The sequence below is a fragment of the Pollachius pollachius genome, assembly GCF_949987615.1.
Source record: "Pollachius pollachius genome assembly, chromosome: 3".
In the NCBI taxonomy this organism is placed as follows: domain Eukaryota; kingdom Metazoa; phylum Chordata; class Actinopteri; order Gadiformes; family Gadidae; genus Pollachius; species Pollachius pollachius.
Window position 1 is genome coordinate 45,021,914 of NC_136936.1, and position 18,421 is coordinate 45,040,334.

General features: G+C 49.2%; 2 protein-coding genes across 2 annotated transcripts in view; one reads left to right on the plus strand and one right to left on the minus strand.

Annotated features, from left to right (window-relative positions):
- The first annotated feature begins 437 nt into the window (after positions 1 to 437).
- On the plus strand, positions 438 to 12,934 carry cpap (centrosome assembly and centriole elongation protein). Its single transcript, XM_079732427.1, has 20 exons — positions 438 to 534; positions 928 to 1,403; positions 1,819 to 1,945; positions 2,348 to 2,530; positions 3,066 to 3,213; positions 3,359 to 3,458; positions 3,631 to 4,173; positions 4,549 to 4,773; positions 5,149 to 5,959; positions 6,177 to 6,309; positions 6,825 to 6,999; positions 8,136 to 8,267; positions 8,670 to 8,792; positions 9,261 to 9,348; positions 9,635 to 9,795; positions 10,598 to 10,681; positions 10,838 to 10,978; positions 11,448 to 11,532; positions 11,944 to 12,064; positions 12,280 to 12,934. Exons 2-20 carry the CDS (start codon positions 939 to 941, stop codon positions 12,470 to 12,472), a joined length of 4,038 nt encoding a protein of 1,345 aa, XP_079588553.1. The 5' UTR covers positions 438 to 534; positions 928 to 938; the 3' UTR covers positions 12,473 to 12,934.
- Positions 12,935 to 13,576: 642 nt separating this feature from the next.
- The window catches only part of rnf17 (ring finger protein 17), a gene marked incomplete at both ends in the record, with an annotated part of 35,409 nt that continues 30,564 nt past the window's right edge, over positions 13,577 to 18,421 (minus strand). The window contains 8 exons of the mRNA XM_079734018.1: positions 13,577 to 13,750; positions 14,086 to 14,272; positions 14,416 to 14,551; positions 14,792 to 14,909; positions 15,028 to 15,138; positions 16,222 to 16,278; positions 17,724 to 17,846; positions 18,182 to 18,262. Coding sequence (XP_079590144.1) covers positions 13,577 to 13,750; positions 14,086 to 14,272; positions 14,416 to 14,551; positions 14,792 to 14,909; positions 15,028 to 15,138; positions 16,222 to 16,278; positions 17,724 to 17,846; positions 18,182 to 18,262 — 987 coding nt within the window. The remainder of the gene's footprint in view (positions 13,751 to 14,085; positions 14,273 to 14,415; positions 14,552 to 14,791; positions 14,910 to 15,027; positions 15,139 to 16,221; positions 16,279 to 17,723; positions 17,847 to 18,181; positions 18,263 to 18,421) is intronic.

The window sequence follows — 18,421 nt, forward strand, 5'->3', positions numbered from 1 at the left end:
CTACCGGAAGATTCCTATCAAAGTAATGTTTCCATCTTTGTGAACTTGGCAACAATGACAAAACGTTACAACTCTACGCAAGCAAACAACAAACAACACCATTTAACATGCAAAAACAAAAACAACTAATAGTTATAGACCATCCCCAAATGAGAAAAAAAGTAGCAGAAATTGTATTTTGTGTGAGTAGCTTTATTTTGAAACATACATGGAAATGACATTTTACTATTCTTTAAAACAAATATCGCATATCAATAATAAACTTGCGGCTAATTTAATCAGTTTTAACCTACACAAAAGATATATTTTAGATTTTATACACCTTAGGTTTAATATAAAATGAATACAAACGCACATTTAATTCGAGGATTACGGATACGTTTAAAACTGCATTTCCCACGATGCAATCTGTTTTGTTGTCCGTTCTCTCGCGGGCTCAGCTTTGATAGGGCGGCAGCCTTTCGAATCTCCACTGCTTGTTTATAAAAGTTGAACCCGAAGCAAATGCCGGGCGAATAAACTCTACGTTTAAAGGTAACTACGTGAATTGACGTTGTTTAAGCTACATTTGCTCAACAGATTCCCACATTAAACCTCTGTTCAACTTTTTGTCGGACTTGTTGTCACGTAATGTTACCTGATGGGCCCTTGTCATCCCGTTTAAACAACGATTTACTCTGTCACCTGGTCGCCGTTTGAGTCTTGATCGATTTGACATTGATAACACTTATGTGTTTTGGTGCATTGTTCAGTTGTATTATTCCAACATAAAAATATTCGATGCATGCAAACCGTCGTTATGTGATTAAACCAACCTTGGGGCAGTCTCTCAGCAACAGTCGCCGCTTGTAAATGCCCGGAAATGTAATTAAAGGGCGAATGGCCATAAACCCATCACAATAATCTGTCCTCTTAATCCCGGATTAGCCAACCGTGCCATGGAAGAGAGCATGTCATCCTCAGCTGGGCTGCACTTCTCCCAGGTGGATTTCCTGGCTCGATGGATGCCGAGCAGTAGCCGCGCCGGGGTAATTCTCAACCTGTCCCCGGACATGGTTGACTCAGCCGGGAAACGCTTGGCCGAGTCCCCCGGGAACCGCTTGCCTTGGGGCTCCGAACCAGGGAACTCCGACGATTCGTTCAACTCCAGTTTCGCTCCACTCCCCACCTCCACCAACAGTAGCTGCTGTATCGGTGTCTCGGCCCAGTCCGAGTGTTTGACAGAACCGGGGGAGGTTTGCCGGAGACCTGGACCTGCTAGAGTGGAAAGAACTGGCTGTGAAGAGCCTCTGAACGGTTTTAACGGTGGACCACTTGGGCATTCGGCGGGGGCAAAGGAAAGTGGCGAGGAGCCGGGCAACAACAAACCACATGACCTGTCTCTGATAATGAAGCTAGAACAGGTAAGTGTCGCTGTCTTGGTTGTTTGTCATGCGATCGGTGATTAAACGTTCTGAGAAGTACATGTACCAGGATTACCCAGGGTTAAACCTAACCCGTCACCTATGATCCTCTTGGGGTCTTGGAGCAAGGGATTGTGGACGGTCTGCACGTAAGAGTTCTTATTCTAGAACATCTCCACTTTTCTCACTGGTTTAACAGGAACAGGAACTGGTCCTGTTCAGACAGGAGCCTTAGTTAATGTCTGAGGAGATGATTAGTGGGGCAAGAAACAGGGCCGTTTGGGAGGAGAGGAGATAAGGACTTATGGTAGGAGAGCGACAATGTGCAGCATGCTTGTGGAAAAAGTGGTGAACTCCTGTACATAATGTGTTAATGTACATGCCTGTGTGTGTGGAATGTTACCCGTGTGTGTAGCTGCGGAGATGGCAGCATCACATGCAGGAGCAGCTGAGAGCTCACCAGCTGGAGGAACTGGTGCAGCTGCAGGAGGAGCAGCAAAGGATTCTGGGAGTGATGAACGGACCTCAGTACTTTGGAACAGGTACCGTGAAACTCTTGCGTTCAGCATACATCTAATGGATATAAAAGCTAGTACTATTGAACTCTGCTGTATAATATAGTTTAGTTAGGTTAGCTGTATAGGATCAGGTCTCAAACGGGTCTTGTCAAGACAACGCACAGAACCAGCAGATTTTAACAGGTGACCCTTTCGTTTTTTGAGTGTGCGATTGGGTCCCACAGAGACTATTAAATGGACTTTTGGGTTAATTTCCTTGTTGAAATGTTTAGGTTCCTCTGCTCCACTGTATAACATCAACCTACAGCTAATAGATAAAAACTAAACAACAAAAATGTAAAAAAAATCATTAATGGATATACACAACCTCTCATTCAAACCGCAAAGTTCTGAGTGTCACATGTATAAAAGGGAACGTTGTGGCAGGTCTGTCGGGACTGCTGCCGAGGGAGGTCACACTGCAGGCAGTTTCTCCTCCTCGTGAAGCCCCCCGCAGTCTCCCCTCACACGGCCCCGGAGTTCACCAGGGCAGGGAGACTCCCCATGAGGAGTCACCGTCTCCCCAGGCAGGGAGAGAGGACTCTGGGCCCGTGGAGGCCATAACGGAGGGTGAGAATCAGTCTTAAGGCATATGTTGGTAATTGGAGGCACCTCCTTTGTTACGTTTTTGTTATACTTTGCCATTACTTGAAGCATATAAAGCGACCTACTGGTGAACTTGGAACGATTTACTGGTCCACATTTCAAGTGATACATTTATCACACTTTAATCAAATTACATAAGTGTGATTATGTTTTATTACATTATAAGGATAATATGAGAGACAGACTTTTTACCTCATCTGCTCTTTTCTAAAGCAACTATTCTGTAATTGCACCCCGAGGGATGAGATCCAACCCCTTAAATGCATAAAACTCCTTTGGGATGTTGTCGCTTCGTCCCTGTATCAGTAATCATGTCCTGTAACAATGTATCAAACAATAAATCCCGTTGGGCCCTGAATCCCTTTGACACTTGACCTTACTTTGACTCTAACTGCGAATAAGGGCTATAGAAAGAGACTTTTACTTGAAGATGCATCAGCCTACCAAGCCCATTCTGAGTGTAATAAACCACCAGTGACGTTTTGGCTCGCCCCATCAGCGGCGTGGGTGTCAGGGGAGGAGCAGTCCGAGCTGGGCTGGGCTAACAGCTCTGAGCAAGATGACCACCAGGACTCTCTGCTCCCATGTGATGGAGCGACGAGAACCGGACTCTCCCACACAGAGAGCCACGGCGACCTGGAAGAGAGGTGTGTGTGTGTGTGTGTGTGTGTGTGTGTGTGTGTGTGTGTGTGTGTGTGTGTGTGTGTGTGTGTGTGTGTGTGTGTGTGTGTGTGTGTGTGTGTGTGTGTGTGTTGTAGCATGTGTGTAATGTAGCTGTTTGTGTGTGTGTAGGCCCATCCCGGTTGGGGGTCAGAAACAGTCGTTTGAAGAGCTCCTGGAGGAACAGCTCAGATTGGAGGAGCAGAGGTCAAAGGTCACGCAGCCCAAACAGGTCGGACACCGAACACGTTACTTTTCTTTAACTTTGTTGAGAGGAGGAAGCAAGCTGTGTATATTGTATTTCCTGTTGCCAGAGAAAGTAGGCTATTACCTGTTGGAAGAGGAATTGGGTTGGGTCAATAGCGTGTGTGTCTTATCGCCTGGGCTATGTCTGGCTCCCTCAGAACTGCCAGGGGGAGGAGCCTCAGGCAGCTCCGCCCAAACGGGCCTTCCTGAGGCGGGGCCAGGGCCTGTCCCGGTACAAGGGCCGCCCCAGGGGTCCAGCGCCCCTCCCCAGCGGCCCGCCGCCTTCCGCCAGGCCCGTCTCCCGTAGCAACCCAGAGCCCGCCACCTCGTCCCAGCACCACAGGCCTGTCCAGCGCAAGACCGCCTCGCTCAACAAGGAGAACCGCTCCCCGCCACCGCCTGCCGTCCCCAGGGGCCACCCCAGGGCGGTGGGAGGGCCGCTGCGCCAGAAGGCCCTGGTCCCCCAACGGCAGCACGACCCAGAGGAACCGGAGGACCGACGGAAACCAGGTCGGCCGCACCCAGCTCACAGTGCCGGGGATCCCAGCGCCAGGAGGTCGGTTCCGATCGGAGGGCCGACCTCCAGGGGCCGCACGGCCAGCGACCCGGTCCAGCCCAGCACCGGGACCCGACAGCCGGGGCCGAAGGGCCGACACGCCACTGCCAGGCGTAATGGACCCCCAGCCAGGGTCCATGAGGAGGTATGAACAAGTCTTCAATCCAATAATGTCAGCTCAAGATTACATAGGTCCTTTTTTTTTTGCGACTGTCGGGAGTGGATAAGTAATAGACTTCAAAGCAATCAACGTTATAGTAATTAGTCGGCATGAACAAGCTGTGCCCCCCCACTGCACTGCAACACTTCATGCACGTGCAGGATACTTTGGATATCCGGCAAGCAGCGTTGTGCTGTACTGCACTATGTCAATACATTTGTATTCTTAAAGATAATTCCAGGTGAAGATTTGCCATTCCCCTACACGTCGTTGGTCCGTGAAATCTGTATTTAATTGTGTTCCAAGGGGTTATTGAAAAGGTATTAACAGCTCCTATATTGAACTGGTTGCAACCCCCAGACGTCCTGCCCAGCTCCTCCCCGGAGGAGGGCCGGGGCGTCCGCCGCCGCGGATGAGCAGGGAGGAGGTGTAGCAGAGTACTCCTTCGAGGTGTCGTTCCAGGAGAGGCTGCGGGGCAGGGAGGGGGAGGTGCACCAGGAGTACGAGGAGCTGGGCGAGTTTGAGCTGCTAGAGCAGGCGGCCGAGGAGCTCTCCTTCTCCTCCAACTCCTCCTTCGTCATGAAGGTGAGGAGGAGCCCCTCCCCAGAGATAACTAGATCCGGTTGCTGCGCCTTTCGTTACGATCCACCGCGTTCCCAGGAAGCACCAAAGCAGTCACTCTGTTTAAAGGGTTGTGATCGATGGGTAGAAAAGGGTGCCGGACTCCCATCTGAGAGGTTCCGGGTTGAAACCCCATTGTCAAAAACCTACCTGTAAGCATCCTTGTGCGAGGTGTCCTACAAAAAAGTAATTGTCCTTAAAATGTGCTGTGGGCAAGATTCAAGAGCTATTAAGAGAAGTCCCACGTCATCTGTTTTGGATGAATGCCTATTGAGGGTTCCTTGTCTAGGGCGTTCCTGGTCATGCCCATGTGTAACAGTCACTCTTCTGTACTGCCAGGTCCTTCACATGGACCGCCAGCTGCAGGCCGCTAAGGATCTCCACCAGCGCCGGCTCTCCTCCACGCCCATCAAGTCCCCCCGGCGCTCCCCTCCTAAAGGCCCGCCGGACTGCAGCAAGGCGGGGGCCTCCTCCTGCTCGGAGGTCCTGGTGCTGGGGGGGGGGCAAGCTGGGGGTGAGGAGCAGCCCGAGGAGGAGGAGGAGTCGGAGGAGGAGGAGGAGGAGTCGGGGGTCGATGTAGCCGACGGCAAGCTTTCAAACCGGCGAGACGAGGAGCACACCGCATTTCCCAGCAGCCTTTGCTTCCCCGATCGGCCCAACCCTCCGTACGACAAGAGCTCGTACCAGGACGACTGCGGGGGGGCCGGGTCAGACGCCACGGACGCAGACACCACGGACGCGGACGGGGAAGAGGAGGAGGATGATGATGATGATGGGGACAGTGTCCTCACCACTCCTGATGACTCCACCCTGCTGGAGGACAGCGACGGCAACCAGGGTGGGCTGGAGTTTGACGACGACGACACCTGGAACGACCTGGAGGAGACCGCCGTGGCGCTGCCCACCCGTCCACTGCACAGGGCAACAGCCAATCAGCGCTCTCCATCGGAGAGGACTCTGACCAGGAAGGTGGCGGCGAGCCGAGGGGTAGAGACGAGTACTGGACCGATCCCGTCCAATCTGGAGCTCGCAGAGCCCACCGTTCCCCCCTCCAAGCTTATGACAAGGTTGTTTCCCGCTCTTAAGCCAAAGTCCCAGAATGCACCTGTTCCTGTAGCGCCGGAGCCCAGGCAGAATGACAAAGCACCTGGTAAGAAAACAGCCTGATCTAGAGTTTTAAGAATCCACAAACAATTGAACAGTAAAAGTAGTTGATTTAAACGGAAGCAAATGATGCATTTTAGGTGAGCAAGCAGGGACTTAAAGTTTAGTTTCTCTCTGTATGAAAAGTCAGAGTCTGGTAACTGTAGCTTGGTAACTATAGTGGGAGGGTAACCAGGGTTTTGGGGTCACCGTGGGGTGCCCAGGCCTGCAGGTGCAGTCCCAGCAGCTGCGGGAGCGTCTGGTGGAGCTGGAACTGGAGATCGAACGCTTCAAGAAGGAGAACAACGCCCTGAGCCGGCTGAGAGAGGAGAACGAGAGGAGCAAGGAGGACCTCAGGTAGGACCGGAGCTAGGGGTGGAGGACTGGGAGGTGGAGGACTGGCGCTGGGAGAGGGCAAGCTGGATGACTTGAGAGAGGGGAGGTGGCTGGAGGAGGAGGAATGATGCTGGGAGGGGAGGGCTGTGTGGAGGGGAGGTGGAGAAGAGGTTGAAGCGGGTAGAAGGACCCTTGAGATAGCCGGCATGCCTGGCGGAAGCCAAAACGAAAAGCCGCCGCAGCAGGTGGAGTTTAGTTACACAATGTAGTAAAGCCATGTGTGTGGCATGCATGGCTTTATCTGCATGTGAAGTAGGTCAAGCAGCAGGACATCCAGCCAGCAGGCCCGGGCAGTGTCTAGTTGTACTTTTATGTTTTAGCTACGCTGTGCAAAAAAAAAAGTAATATTATACCATGCTATTCTATGGTATGCTGTACTACATCAGTCTATGCTATGTTAGGCTTTGATGCTGTACTGTGATGCTATCTTATGTTAAGCTATGTTATACTATGATATGCTCTACTATGTGTTCCAGGAGGGAGCGGGAGGAGTTTGAGAGGAGGAGGGAGGAGGAGCTGGCCAGGGTGGTCAAACTGGAGGAGGTGATGAAGGAGGAGAACAGGAAGCTTCAGAGAGACAGGAAGTTGTTTGAGCAGCACGCTTCAGCCGCCCGGGCCATACCGGACAAGAAGGAGAGAGAGGAGATCCAGGTGAGGGAGAGACCTGCTAACACACAATCACACACACTCTCTCTCCTCGCAGCAGTGGAACCCTATGACTCTCGCCCCCTCTCTCTCTCTCCTCGCAGCAGTGGAACCCTATGACTCTCGCCCCCTCTCTCTCGCTCCTTCAGCAATGGAACCCTATGACTCTGGCCCCCCCCCCCCCCTCCCCCTCTCTCTCTTTCACTCTCTCCTTTAGCAGCAGTGTAACCCTTTGACTCTCTCTCTCTCGCTCTCTCTCGCTCTCTCTCTCTCTCTCTCTCTCTCTCGCTCTCGCTCTCTCTCTCTCTCTCTCTCTCTCTCTCTCTCTCTCTCTCTCTCTCTCTCTCTCTCTCTCTCTCTCTCTCTCTCCTTTAGCAGCAGTGTAACCCTCTGACTCTCGCCACTTGCTCTCTCTCCTACAGAGCGAGACAAAAGCTCAGCCTATAACTCCAGTTCTCAGAACTCGACACTGGCTATTGGATCCTCACAGAATTAACTTCAAAATCCTATTGCGTCTTCGTAGACCACTAAATGGTGTGAGGCCTTTATCAGACTTCCTGAGCCCGCATGACCTCGCAGACCTCTCAGGTCAGCAGGTGACGGATTACTGGTTGTTCCTAGAGTCCAAACTGGTGAAGCTGCTTTGAGCTTCGGTTCAGGAAATTTGTCAGTAGAGCAGTGGAGATTTGAAGTTAAAGACCTCTCCGTTGAACATTGCTTTAAAAAAATGTTTACTTTAACTAATAGGCCTATATCCAAATTTGTTGAATGTTTTATTTTTTTGCTCACCGTATACTGTTTACATACGGTTTGCTAGATTACTGTTCTTGTCTGTTTTTAGTGCTTCGCTCTACACTCTTTGGGGTACGAAATGTGCCAATAATATAAATGTACCTTGTCTTGCCTATAGCTGCAGTGTAACCCTATGACTCTCGCCCCCTCTCCCTCACTCTCTCCCTCAATCTCCCTCCTATAGCTGCAGTGTAACCCTATGACTCTCGCCCCCTCTCCCTCACTCTCTCCCTCAATCTCCCTCCTATAGCTGCAGTGTAACCCTATGACTCTCGCCCCCTCTCCCTCTCCTTTAGCAGCAGTATAACCCTGTGTCTCTCGCCCCCGCCTCCCCCTCTCTCTCTCTGCAGTCTTTAAGGCAGCAGCTGATGGACATGCAGGAGGAGGTGAGGAGGAAGGAGAGTCGCTGGGGCACCACCCACGGCCGCCTTCGCCAACAGATTGACGCCCTCAACACGGAGAACGGCGCCCTCAAGGATGAGGTAGGCGTGTCCCCCCGCTGCCTCTGCTGGAGACACTTACACGCAGACCTGAATGAGTCCACCTTAATGAAGCTCAAGGCATTCGGTCGAGTGGTCTGTCACGTAAACACAAACACTATCAGTCAGTTAATCAGTGTGTTAATACCTCGCCGTGTGAGTATTGACTTAATCCGATGATTAACCTTAGTGGAAATGCGTCTTAACATCATTAACGAGTAACCTACCAGCTGCGCTGTCATTGGCTGTGTTCTGTGCTGTGATTGGCTGTGTTGTCTCTGGAGTGGGACGTCCAGTTGAGCCCTGTGCTGTGATTGGCTGTGTTCTGTGCTGTGATTGGCTGTGTGGTCTCTGGAGCGGGACGTCCAGTTGACCTCTGCGCTGTGATTGGCTGTGTTCCTCCAGGTGAACACCCTGGAGAGGCTGCGTCTGGGCTCCTGGAGGAGGAGCTCCTCGCCTGGGGAGAGGAGGGAGCCCGGCGGCCCCTCCTCCTCCTCCTCCTCCTCCGCCAAGGGGGTCAAGTTTGCTGTAAGATGGATACCATGTCATCACATTGAGCCCTTTATTAATCCCTCAGGAGATCGTCACTGTTACAATTGCTCTGCTCAAGGTCGACTATTAAGAATTTAGAATAAAGATAATATTTTTGTAAAGGTTAAAGATAAACTAAATGTGCCCCATCCCGAGCACCTAGTGTTTGTTTTTTCCTGTAAAAATGTAACCTTTTTGAACGGTGATAAACCAGTGGCTCTGGCGTTCCACCCTCAGCCAAAAGGTAGTGGGTGTAACAGCCAAAGTCCTTCAGCCTTGAGCTGAGACGCCCCCTGACCCCTACCTCCCCCCTGGTGCCGTGTATCTGAAGCCTCTGTAGGTAGCTCTGGGTAAAAGCCTCTTGATACATTACTACAAGCATCTCTCGCTGCGGCAGGTTGTCATGGTGATGGCCTGTGCTGGATCCTTACGTGTGTGTGTGTGTGTGTGTGTGTCATCCCCCAGAGTCCTCTGGACACCCGGGGAGCCAGCCCTCCCCCGGGGGGCATCGACGCCAGGGGCTTCTCCAGGAAGAACAGCCTCAACGGGCCGGGTACTGTCTAACCACCACCCACACAACGAGTGTACATCCATCAGATGAGCAGAAAAATATAATGAGTATCTGCTTCAGAGATGGTCATATTTTTGTTCATGGACCATGTTAAAAGATTATTGATCTTTATCTATGCTGCTTGTCAGTTAAATCATGCAAATTACCTTTTCTGCATTTTGGACGTTGGATATGCTTTTGTGTGTCTGTATGGCCGTCCATCCTTGGTGGGGTCACATGGTGGCGACGTCTTCTTCATGTGTGTTTCTCTCCTCTGGTCTGATCATAGCCGGGACGATGAAGAGCAGCCTGAGGAGGCCGGCCGGGCCAGTGTCCTCGTCCTCTTCTGCCTCGTCCTCTGCCTCCTCTTCAGCAGAGGAGACGCCTTCTGCCAGACCGCCGGACAAGACCCTGGTCCCGGAGTCCCCCCTGCAGACTGCCCTGACCACCGTACGCACACACACACACACACACACACACACACACACACACACACACACACACACACACACACACACACACACACACACACACACACACACACACACACACACACACACACACACACAGAGGCTTCTTTACCTCATGGTTGTCAGGTGCGATTGGCAGTGAAAACTCTCCACTTAAGTTCAATCAGTTCAAACTTTGACCCTTCCTACTGACCCTCAGTGCAGCCAATAACCTTAAAGATCTCCTATTATACTACTTTTCTGGTCTTAATTTCTTATTAATGACTCCTATAGAGCAACCTGACACGAATCACAGCACAAAAAACTGTCGATTTTCGGGAAACTCTTCCTCTCATCTGGGCGCTTTCAGCGTTCTCTGTCAACACTCGGCTTCGTCCTTAGACCTGCGAAGGGCATTACCATACATGGAAAATCCGGATTGTTCTACGTAGATAAATCCTGGAAATTTGAACAAGTGAAAGGCGACCGGCTTCCCTAGTGTTTAGCGCTCTGCACAGCCGCCCCAGACGGTCAGCAGGGAACACGTCTAAATGCATGCACGTCATTATTTGACACTTTAGTATGGTTAAAAAAGAGTATAAATCATTATAACAACGGTCATAAAAGTCGAAAAAGCATAATAGGTGCTCTATAAGTATTTCTCGACTATTAGAACTTTTCAGACATTGTGGTATTCGCATCTCACACAAATCACGTCATGAAAGGAACGGCACACGACACCACTTTACACTGACAAATGCATTGCATTGAGTATCCTCAGCCCGTGTGTTTGTCCCTGGCAGAGGACGCCTCTGCTGCCTCATGTTGAGGAGGTCAACGAGAGCCCAGAGTCCAACCTGGAGGTGACCACGCACCCCGACGGCAAGGTGAGGAGGAGCTTCTAGTCTCGGCTCCTCAAACGTACACCATGGGACTAGCCAGGAGCCCGGGAGAGGGGAGCGGATTCCCCCATTGGTTACATGTTGTGTCTGTGGCTCAAGGTGTGTACGTGTCACGTTAAGGTGTGCGTGTTGTGCCGTCAGACGGAGCAGGTTCTTCCATGCGGCGGGCGGCTCATCGTCTTCCCCAACGGAACCAGGAAGGAGCTGTCTGCGGACGGCCTCGCCACCACCGTGACCTTCTTCAACGGAGACACCAAGCAGGTCATGGCCGACCAGAGAGTGGTGAGACCAACAATCGACCAATCCGACGCCGTTTAGGCCATCGTATACATTTCAGAATATGGCAGATTACCGCCACCTATGGGGATGAGACAGTATTTCCATGGGACATGCAGTCTCCTAGGCTGTTGACACGCAGACTGATAAACTAGTCCTAACTTGGACCTTAAAAACAAGACTTTATAGACAGGTTTATTTAACTGAAAGGAATATTGCTGGAAGTCTAAAACAATATTTTTAGTTGAATGGTGGAGATGGAGTTATCCATTCGTCTGATGGATCAGGCTCTGATTAAAAGGCACAGTCCACTTTAACCACAGATTAAACTAACACTGCACCACTCAGGAGATCTAGTCCTGAATACCAGTGACCATGAACCACACCAGAGGGGACGTTTGTTGGTCTGCTGTATGTCTAGTTCCTCTCTCTGGTTAGAAAGTTCTGGTTAATAAGCCATCATCTGTCCCATCAGGTTTACTACTATGCAGAGGCGCAGACCACCCACACCACCTTCCCCAACGGCATGGAGATCCTGCAGTTCCCGAACCACCAGAATGGTAAGACATAGTGTTACCGCAGACATCACTGGTACCTCTAAGTGAGATAAATAGTCCTGTCAAGTTAAACTTGTAGAGCGTGGCTTTAACACTGCCATGGTTCGGGGTTTGATTCCCATTTGATCTTCCCATGCTTAGAATGTATGCCCTCATGGTATTGTCCGAAGCCTAGGATAAAAAAAATGTCCACCAAATGGCGCATATAAGTAAATTGGTCACCAATCAAAAACTTCTTGGTCTTGTACATTACTTTGATGGCTCAAGTGATACCTGTAAGAACAGATCTCCCAACGCACCGGTATAAACCATAGCACTGTGGTGATGTTCATGCTGTTATTGTTACGGGTCTTTATGCTGGTCTTGTGACTGTTCTCTCTTAACGCTCTTCTTGTGATGGGGTTGGTCTGTCAGAGAAGCACTTCCCTGACGGCAGGAAGGAGATCACCTTCCCGGACCAGACGGTGAAGACACTGTTCCCTGACGGGAGGGAGGAGAGCGTGCTCATCGATGGAACGGTCATCCACGTCAGCCCGTACGTACAGAACCACACAGCTTCCAGCTCTTTTACAGCCTTTAGGATATACCCTCCAACTTGCTGTTGTGCAGTCAGAGAGAGGCCGGAACAATTTACCAGAACAGAACCTGAACATTTTTGAAAGATGCCAATCCCCATTAGCCACGACAACCATCTCCTAGGTGCATTAGGTAAATAAGTCTTGTCCTCACCTCCCCTCTCTCTCTTCGTAGGGACGGCACCAAGGAGATCCAATTCAACACAGGCCAGAAGGAGGTTCACACGGCCGACTACAAGCGACGAGAGTATCCTGACGGCACCGTCAAGACGGTGTACAGTGACGGACGTCAGGAGACCCGATACCCCACCGGGCGGCTCCGCATCAAGGACAAGGACGGCAACGTCCTGTCTGACAACAAGGCGTAGTCCTCCAAGAGCCCAGAACCCGATGGGAGTGGTGGAGGGTCCAAAGGTTGAGACATTCAACTCCCGGTTGGTGCACAGTACGTAGCACCAAGTGTTGTGCCCCCATGGTTTTTAAAACCAGTGCCGACCCCAAAACACTTCAAGACACCTTAAATCAAGTTTCTCTGTCGCCCCCTGGTGGGGAGGCTGGCCACTTTGGGTATGAGTTTACTGGGAACAAAGCATGGCTCTTCTGGTATGCTCTTATTTTCGAAACCGCTGCAGACACCACCCGGCAAGAATGGTGTACCTTAAATATACTTGCAGTTTTTCTATGCGATGGTTCTTCCACGCTTTTAGTTTGAAGGAAACAGCATGGCGTGATCATCACGGGGTGCACTTGAAATTTGCTAGATGCAACTTAGCATTTTAACCTTGGATCAGTGAATGTTAGCAGTTTGGAGTGATGAGTTTCATGTGACCGCTTTGTATGAATTGGTATGCCGTTTTAGTTTTATATAATTTATTTGTAAAAATCTTTAATACATATTTATTTTCTAGCTGAATGTATGTTTTGTTTTTGTAAAATAAATTTTAAATACTTTGGAAAGTTGTCCTAATTTAAAAGCATGGGGGAGAATAAGTGGTAGTTTACACAGGGTCAAAAATAACTAGCTTGAACCTTCATGCTAGTCAATTGACTCAATTATAATAGGAATGTGCTTCATAATAGACTTTTTTTTTTTTGTGTAGATATGCGACAGCAATTCAACAATCGTAAAGAGAAAAGCAGAAAATGTTTTTTGCTTCCTCTCGACCAATTTTGGCTGAACAAAAAACTTGAAACGTTGCCTTCTTGGTAAATTAAACAGAACATTTTAATCTGAATGCATCAAACAACTGCTTTTAGAAAAACACCAAATAAATTGAACACCGTTGTGTCACAGCAACATTAACAGAGATTCGACCAAAACCATGCAAACCGAGGTGAACTGGGAAAACAATCAGAATTAAACATCAGCAGGAGAGGAACCCCATGCTCTCAGGGTTTAGCGCTGGACCCAGCGGCAGCAAGATCAAATATCAAGTAATGGCCCTCTAACGTGGGGCGATTCCGGGACCCATTCAGTCGGTGATGATACAGAAGCTGGGTGACGCAACAGTCAGGGTTCTGGGGGTAGCAGCCGGGGGGCCAGGGGTGACGTCATCTGGGTCAGCCAGCCCACCGGCCACTAACGGCAGGTGAATCAGCTCCCTGTTCTCGTCATACAGGAGAACCGTCAGCTCCGGCTCCCGAGACTGGAAACCAGAGTCAATTATAACTCAAGTCAACACACCAGACGTTCATTTAGTGCAATACTCATCGATTTTGTGTTTTATCAAACAGAATTATATGCAATGGGAGTGAGAGTGAATGTAAGGAGCAGGTAGGGGTCAGGTATCTGGCTCAAGGATGCCTACATGTATAATGTGGACACTGGGGATTGAACCCATTGCCTTAAAGACCCATTGTTTGTTTCCTTTAAAAAAAAAATATAAAAAAAAGCCTTTCTGATCGCAGGCTTGCATCCATGTTCCAACCACGAGTAACACCTATTAACATTCTGTATTAAGACGAAGCTATGGATGCTCACCACAACCGTGGCGGTGACCTCGCCGTGCAGAGTCTCCAGAATCTGCTCCAGAGCCTCTAAGCTCCACTGGGGTGCGTAGGACAGCGCGGGGCTGTCTGGAAGGATCTTGGGTGGCTTAAACCCTGCAGCCTTCACCTTCACAGCCCTGACGGGGAACCTCAGGAGCTCTGCTGGCATCTTCCTCAGCCTGAGAGACACACGATACACAGTGTATACGTACGGGAATAATGAGGCCTCTGTTAATGGATAAACAGTGGTGAAGTCTTAAAAAAAAGATACATGAAAAAAGTTGCAGACTTCCTGGCCTACCACTGGGTGGTTGTGCCTTACTTGCTGGTGGGCAGGGTGTCGTAGGAACCGTAGTCCACATGTTGGACCATGATCCTGACCGGGTCCAAGCTGGAGAACTCCATCAGCCTGGCCCGGTAGTACAGCCCGTCTCTATACTCGGCGAGACAAGCCCCTCCTGTTCGCATACAACCATAGCGGTGACTACCGTTTCTTGTTCTTGTAACATATCGTTAGATCATTTGGCCAAATAAACGTGATTAAAATGGAATTGAGTGGGACAAAGCGAGAGAGTAAGTATCCTGTTAACATTGACACAAGAACATCTTGCATTCAGACCAAAGTGTGAGTGTTTGTTTGCTAAATGTTTCCCCATGAGGTAGGGAGAGGGTTAGGACGGCGGGAAAGAATGGTTCACCCAAAGGGAAGTAGGACAGGTGGGGCAGCCGGGCCACATCGGCGGTGACCCTGGACAGCATCTCGTCCAGGCCCGTCACATCTGACTCCCTGCTGCTCTCTATCAGCCATACGAACAACTGCGCGCACACACACACACACAACATTGAGTGTCATCAGGGCACCGACAGAGTCGTATGGCATCCCTTTATTCAACCTTTTCCTCGTGGTAGGCTACAGTCGGCTGTTTGTACGAACCTCGTTCGGTGTGCAGATGTGCTTGACCTTAACACTAAATTGAGAACCCTCTGGTGGCAGGGAGGAGTAGGTGAAGGGCCCGAGTGGGGGCCGCTGAGGGATGCAGAGTCCCTGGAGAAGACAACAGTCACGTTCAGTCAGTAGCACCAGGGCTTTAAGACAACGGTCACGTTCAGTCAGTAGCACCAGGGCTTTAAGACAACGGTCACGTTCAGTCAGTAGCACCAGGGATTTAAGACAACGGTCACGTTCAGTCAGTAGCACCAGGGCTTTAAGACAACGGTCACGTTCAGTCAGTAGCACCAGGGCTTTAAGACAACGGTCACGTTCAGTCAGTAGCATCAGGGCTTTAAGACAACGGTCACGTTCAGTCAGTAGCACCAGGGCTTTAAGACAACGGTCACGTTCAGTCAGTAGCACCAGGGCTTTAAGACAACGGTCACGTTCAGTCAGTAGCACCAGGGATTTAAGACAACGGTCACGTTCAGTCAGTAGCACCAGGGCTTTAAGACAACGGTCACGTTCAGTCAGTAGCACCAGGGCTTTAAGACAACGGTCACGTTCAGTCAGTAGCATCAGGGCTTTAAGACAACGGTCACGTTCAGTCAGTAGCACCAGGGCTTTAAGACAACGGTCACGTTCAGTCAGTAGCATCAGGGCTTTAAGACAACGGTCACGTTCAGTCAGTAGCACAAGGGCTTTAAGACAACGGTCACGTTCAGTCAGTAGCACCAGGGCTTTCAAGACAACAGTTTCAGGGGTTTCAAGACAACAGTTATTCCGTTTTTAGCACAGGGTTTTTCGAGATAAGATAAATTCAGTTGTTAGCACAGGGGTTTTCAAAACAGGTTACATTCAGTTGTTAGAACAGGGGTTTTCAAAATAATCTTGATCAGTGCTTAGTACAGGGGATCTCAATCTGTGGGTCACTTTAGGGGGCCAGATGGGAGTCTTTTTATGCCTTTTCTGTTTCCTGTGCATACGATTGCTGCGGGATTGGATACGGTTGCTTATTGCAGCTGTTTTCTAGGTGATTTCACTTGGTTGTCAGGTGATTGCACGTGGTTGGTGGGTGATTGTATGTGGTTGCTAGGTGATCAGAGGAGGTGGCTGGATGAATGCTTTTGGTAGCTAGGCTACTGCATGTGGATGCTAGGTTGTTTGCATGTGGTTGCTCTAGGGACTGTGTCATACCTGCAGGGAGATGTCCCAATGGTCCAGGTGGGGCAGGCATGGTGTTGAGATTTGGACCTGCAGGAAAATATGAGCTTCATTTTAATGCCCTATGGATCTGGGGTAACTGTCCTCAATGTTCAGAGTTACCGTATTTCCCGCACTATAACGCGCACCGGATTATAAGGCGCACCTTCAATGAATGACCTATTTTAGAACTTTTTTCATAAATAGGGCGCACCGGATTATAAGGCGCATAGCATAGAAGATACTGCAGTCAAACTTTTGACTGGGGATGCGTTATGCATCCACTAGATGGAGCTGTGCTAATTGTATAGCTCGTCACGCGCAACGCAACTGTGAGGACGAGTTGCTGCATTTAGCAGATATAAAACTGGAACCTTTATGACAAAAAAGTAAAACACAATTACGCAGTTCCAAACCTTAGATTTTTAAAATATCTTGCAAACGTGAATGATACAAAGTAGAGCATCGCACCCTCGAATCTTGTAGTGTGGCCAGTCTTCCGCCCGATTTCCTGGCTCTGTGATCGTATAGTGTGACCTTCCTAATAGTGGAGGAATATCTGTCGTGTGGTCTGAACCAGCCATAAAGGGAATGTCAGCAAAACAGTCAGACAAAGTCAAACTTTATTAAGCGTTCTGACAACTTTGTTCACTTGTAAACACGAAACAGAAAAAGAAACTTATACCGCTAATTCAAACGTTAGCATAACTCAAAATTGTTCAGTTACTTTTTCCAGTTCATTCCACAAATCCCTCGAATTCTTCCCCTTCAGTGTCCGAATTGAAGAGTTCGGACATACGTGACGTGGTGTGGGACTGTGAGTAAGCGCAGTAAAATGCTGTGTGCACTGACTACGATAGCCGTAATGCTGCAAGCGGTGTGGCTTTATCGTAGTCGTAGTGAAACATTTTATTATTATTATTAAATTGTTTTTATTGGTTTTTCATACTGAAACATTTTGACAGAGCGCCGTTTACAACCAGTATGGATCAACCAATTAACCAATTGATCCATATATAAGGCGCTCTGGATTAAAAGGCACACTGTCGTTTTTTGAGAAAATTACCGGCTTTTAAGTGCGCCTTATAGTGCGGAAAATACGGTAAATATGGATACTTGGTGTAGATGTGTTGATACTTGGTGTAAATTAGGGCTGATACATGGGGTAAATTAGTGTTGATACTTGGTGTAAATTAGTGTTGATACATTGTGTAGTTGAGTGTTGATACTTGGTGTAAATTAGTGTTTAAACATGGTGTAGTTGAGTGTTGATACATGGTGTAGTTGAGTGTTGATACATGGTGTAGTTGAGTGTTGATACATGGTGTAGTTGAGTGTTGATACTTGGTGTAAATTAGTGTTGATACTTGCTGTGGTTCCGTGTTGATACAGAACTAATCACACACACAGCATACCCTTGCTACATGTATCTAGTGTGTGGTGAGTGAGTATGAGTGTTGAGTACTGTAGGTAGGTGGTGACCAGGTAGATATAACCTGCTGGCTGAGGAGCTTCTCGTCCATGTAGGCATGCTGGTGGTGACAGAGGATCTTGCTCAGCGACAGTCCGTCAAGAAAGATATCCACCGTCAGGACGCTGCGAGGGTCTCCTGGGACCTCCTATAACCAGGTCACCACAGGGGCGTAAATTTTTTCTTTGTGACACAAATCTGGTTCCCCTATAAAGTGCACTGCTTTATAGCCATAACGCACCGTATACGAGGTGATGCACACGTAACCATCTTTGTTACTTATTTCAAATAATGTGTCACAGAGGAACATTGAACACACAATGGGTCAAATAGGAGTCCAATACACATCAAGCTGATAAGATTTCTGCCTCATAATTAGTGCCTGCATTTCCCCTATACTTAAATAGTGTATTATTCCATGTTCACTATATAGGGCACAGGGCATGAGGGTATCTAAAAGCTGTACATGATCTTTGACCTTACCAAGACCTGCACGTCCACGGTTCGTTGGATCAGTAGCTCTCTGAGGAGACCCACCGCATCCTTCTCCCATGCCCTCCCAATCTGTTGTGGGGGGATTGGGGGGAGAGACAGAATTTAGCCTCTCAATGACAGCAAACTTATAAAAAGTAGTGTAGTGTGTATTGGATTGACTCATAAGAGAAAGTGATGCCATCACGGTGAAACAGAAACAGAAAACCCCTAACAGACAGATAACCCATC

What these genes read in the sequence shown, in the direction of transcription:
- cpap (XM_079732427.1), top strand. Translation starts at nt 939, where the DNA reads ATGGAAGAGAGCATGTCATCCTCAGCTGGGCTGCACTTCTCCCAGGTG. An exon ending in CACGGCGACCTGGAAGAGAG is followed by an intron (nt 3,214 to 3,358) that starts GTGTGTGTGTGT and finishes GTGTGTGTGTAG; the next exon opens with GCCCATCCCGGTTGGGGGTC. An exon ending in TCATGGCCGACCAGAGAGTG is followed by an intron (nt 10,979 to 11,447) that starts GTGAGACCAACA and finishes CTGTCCCATCAG; the next exon opens with GTTTACTACTATGCAGAGGC.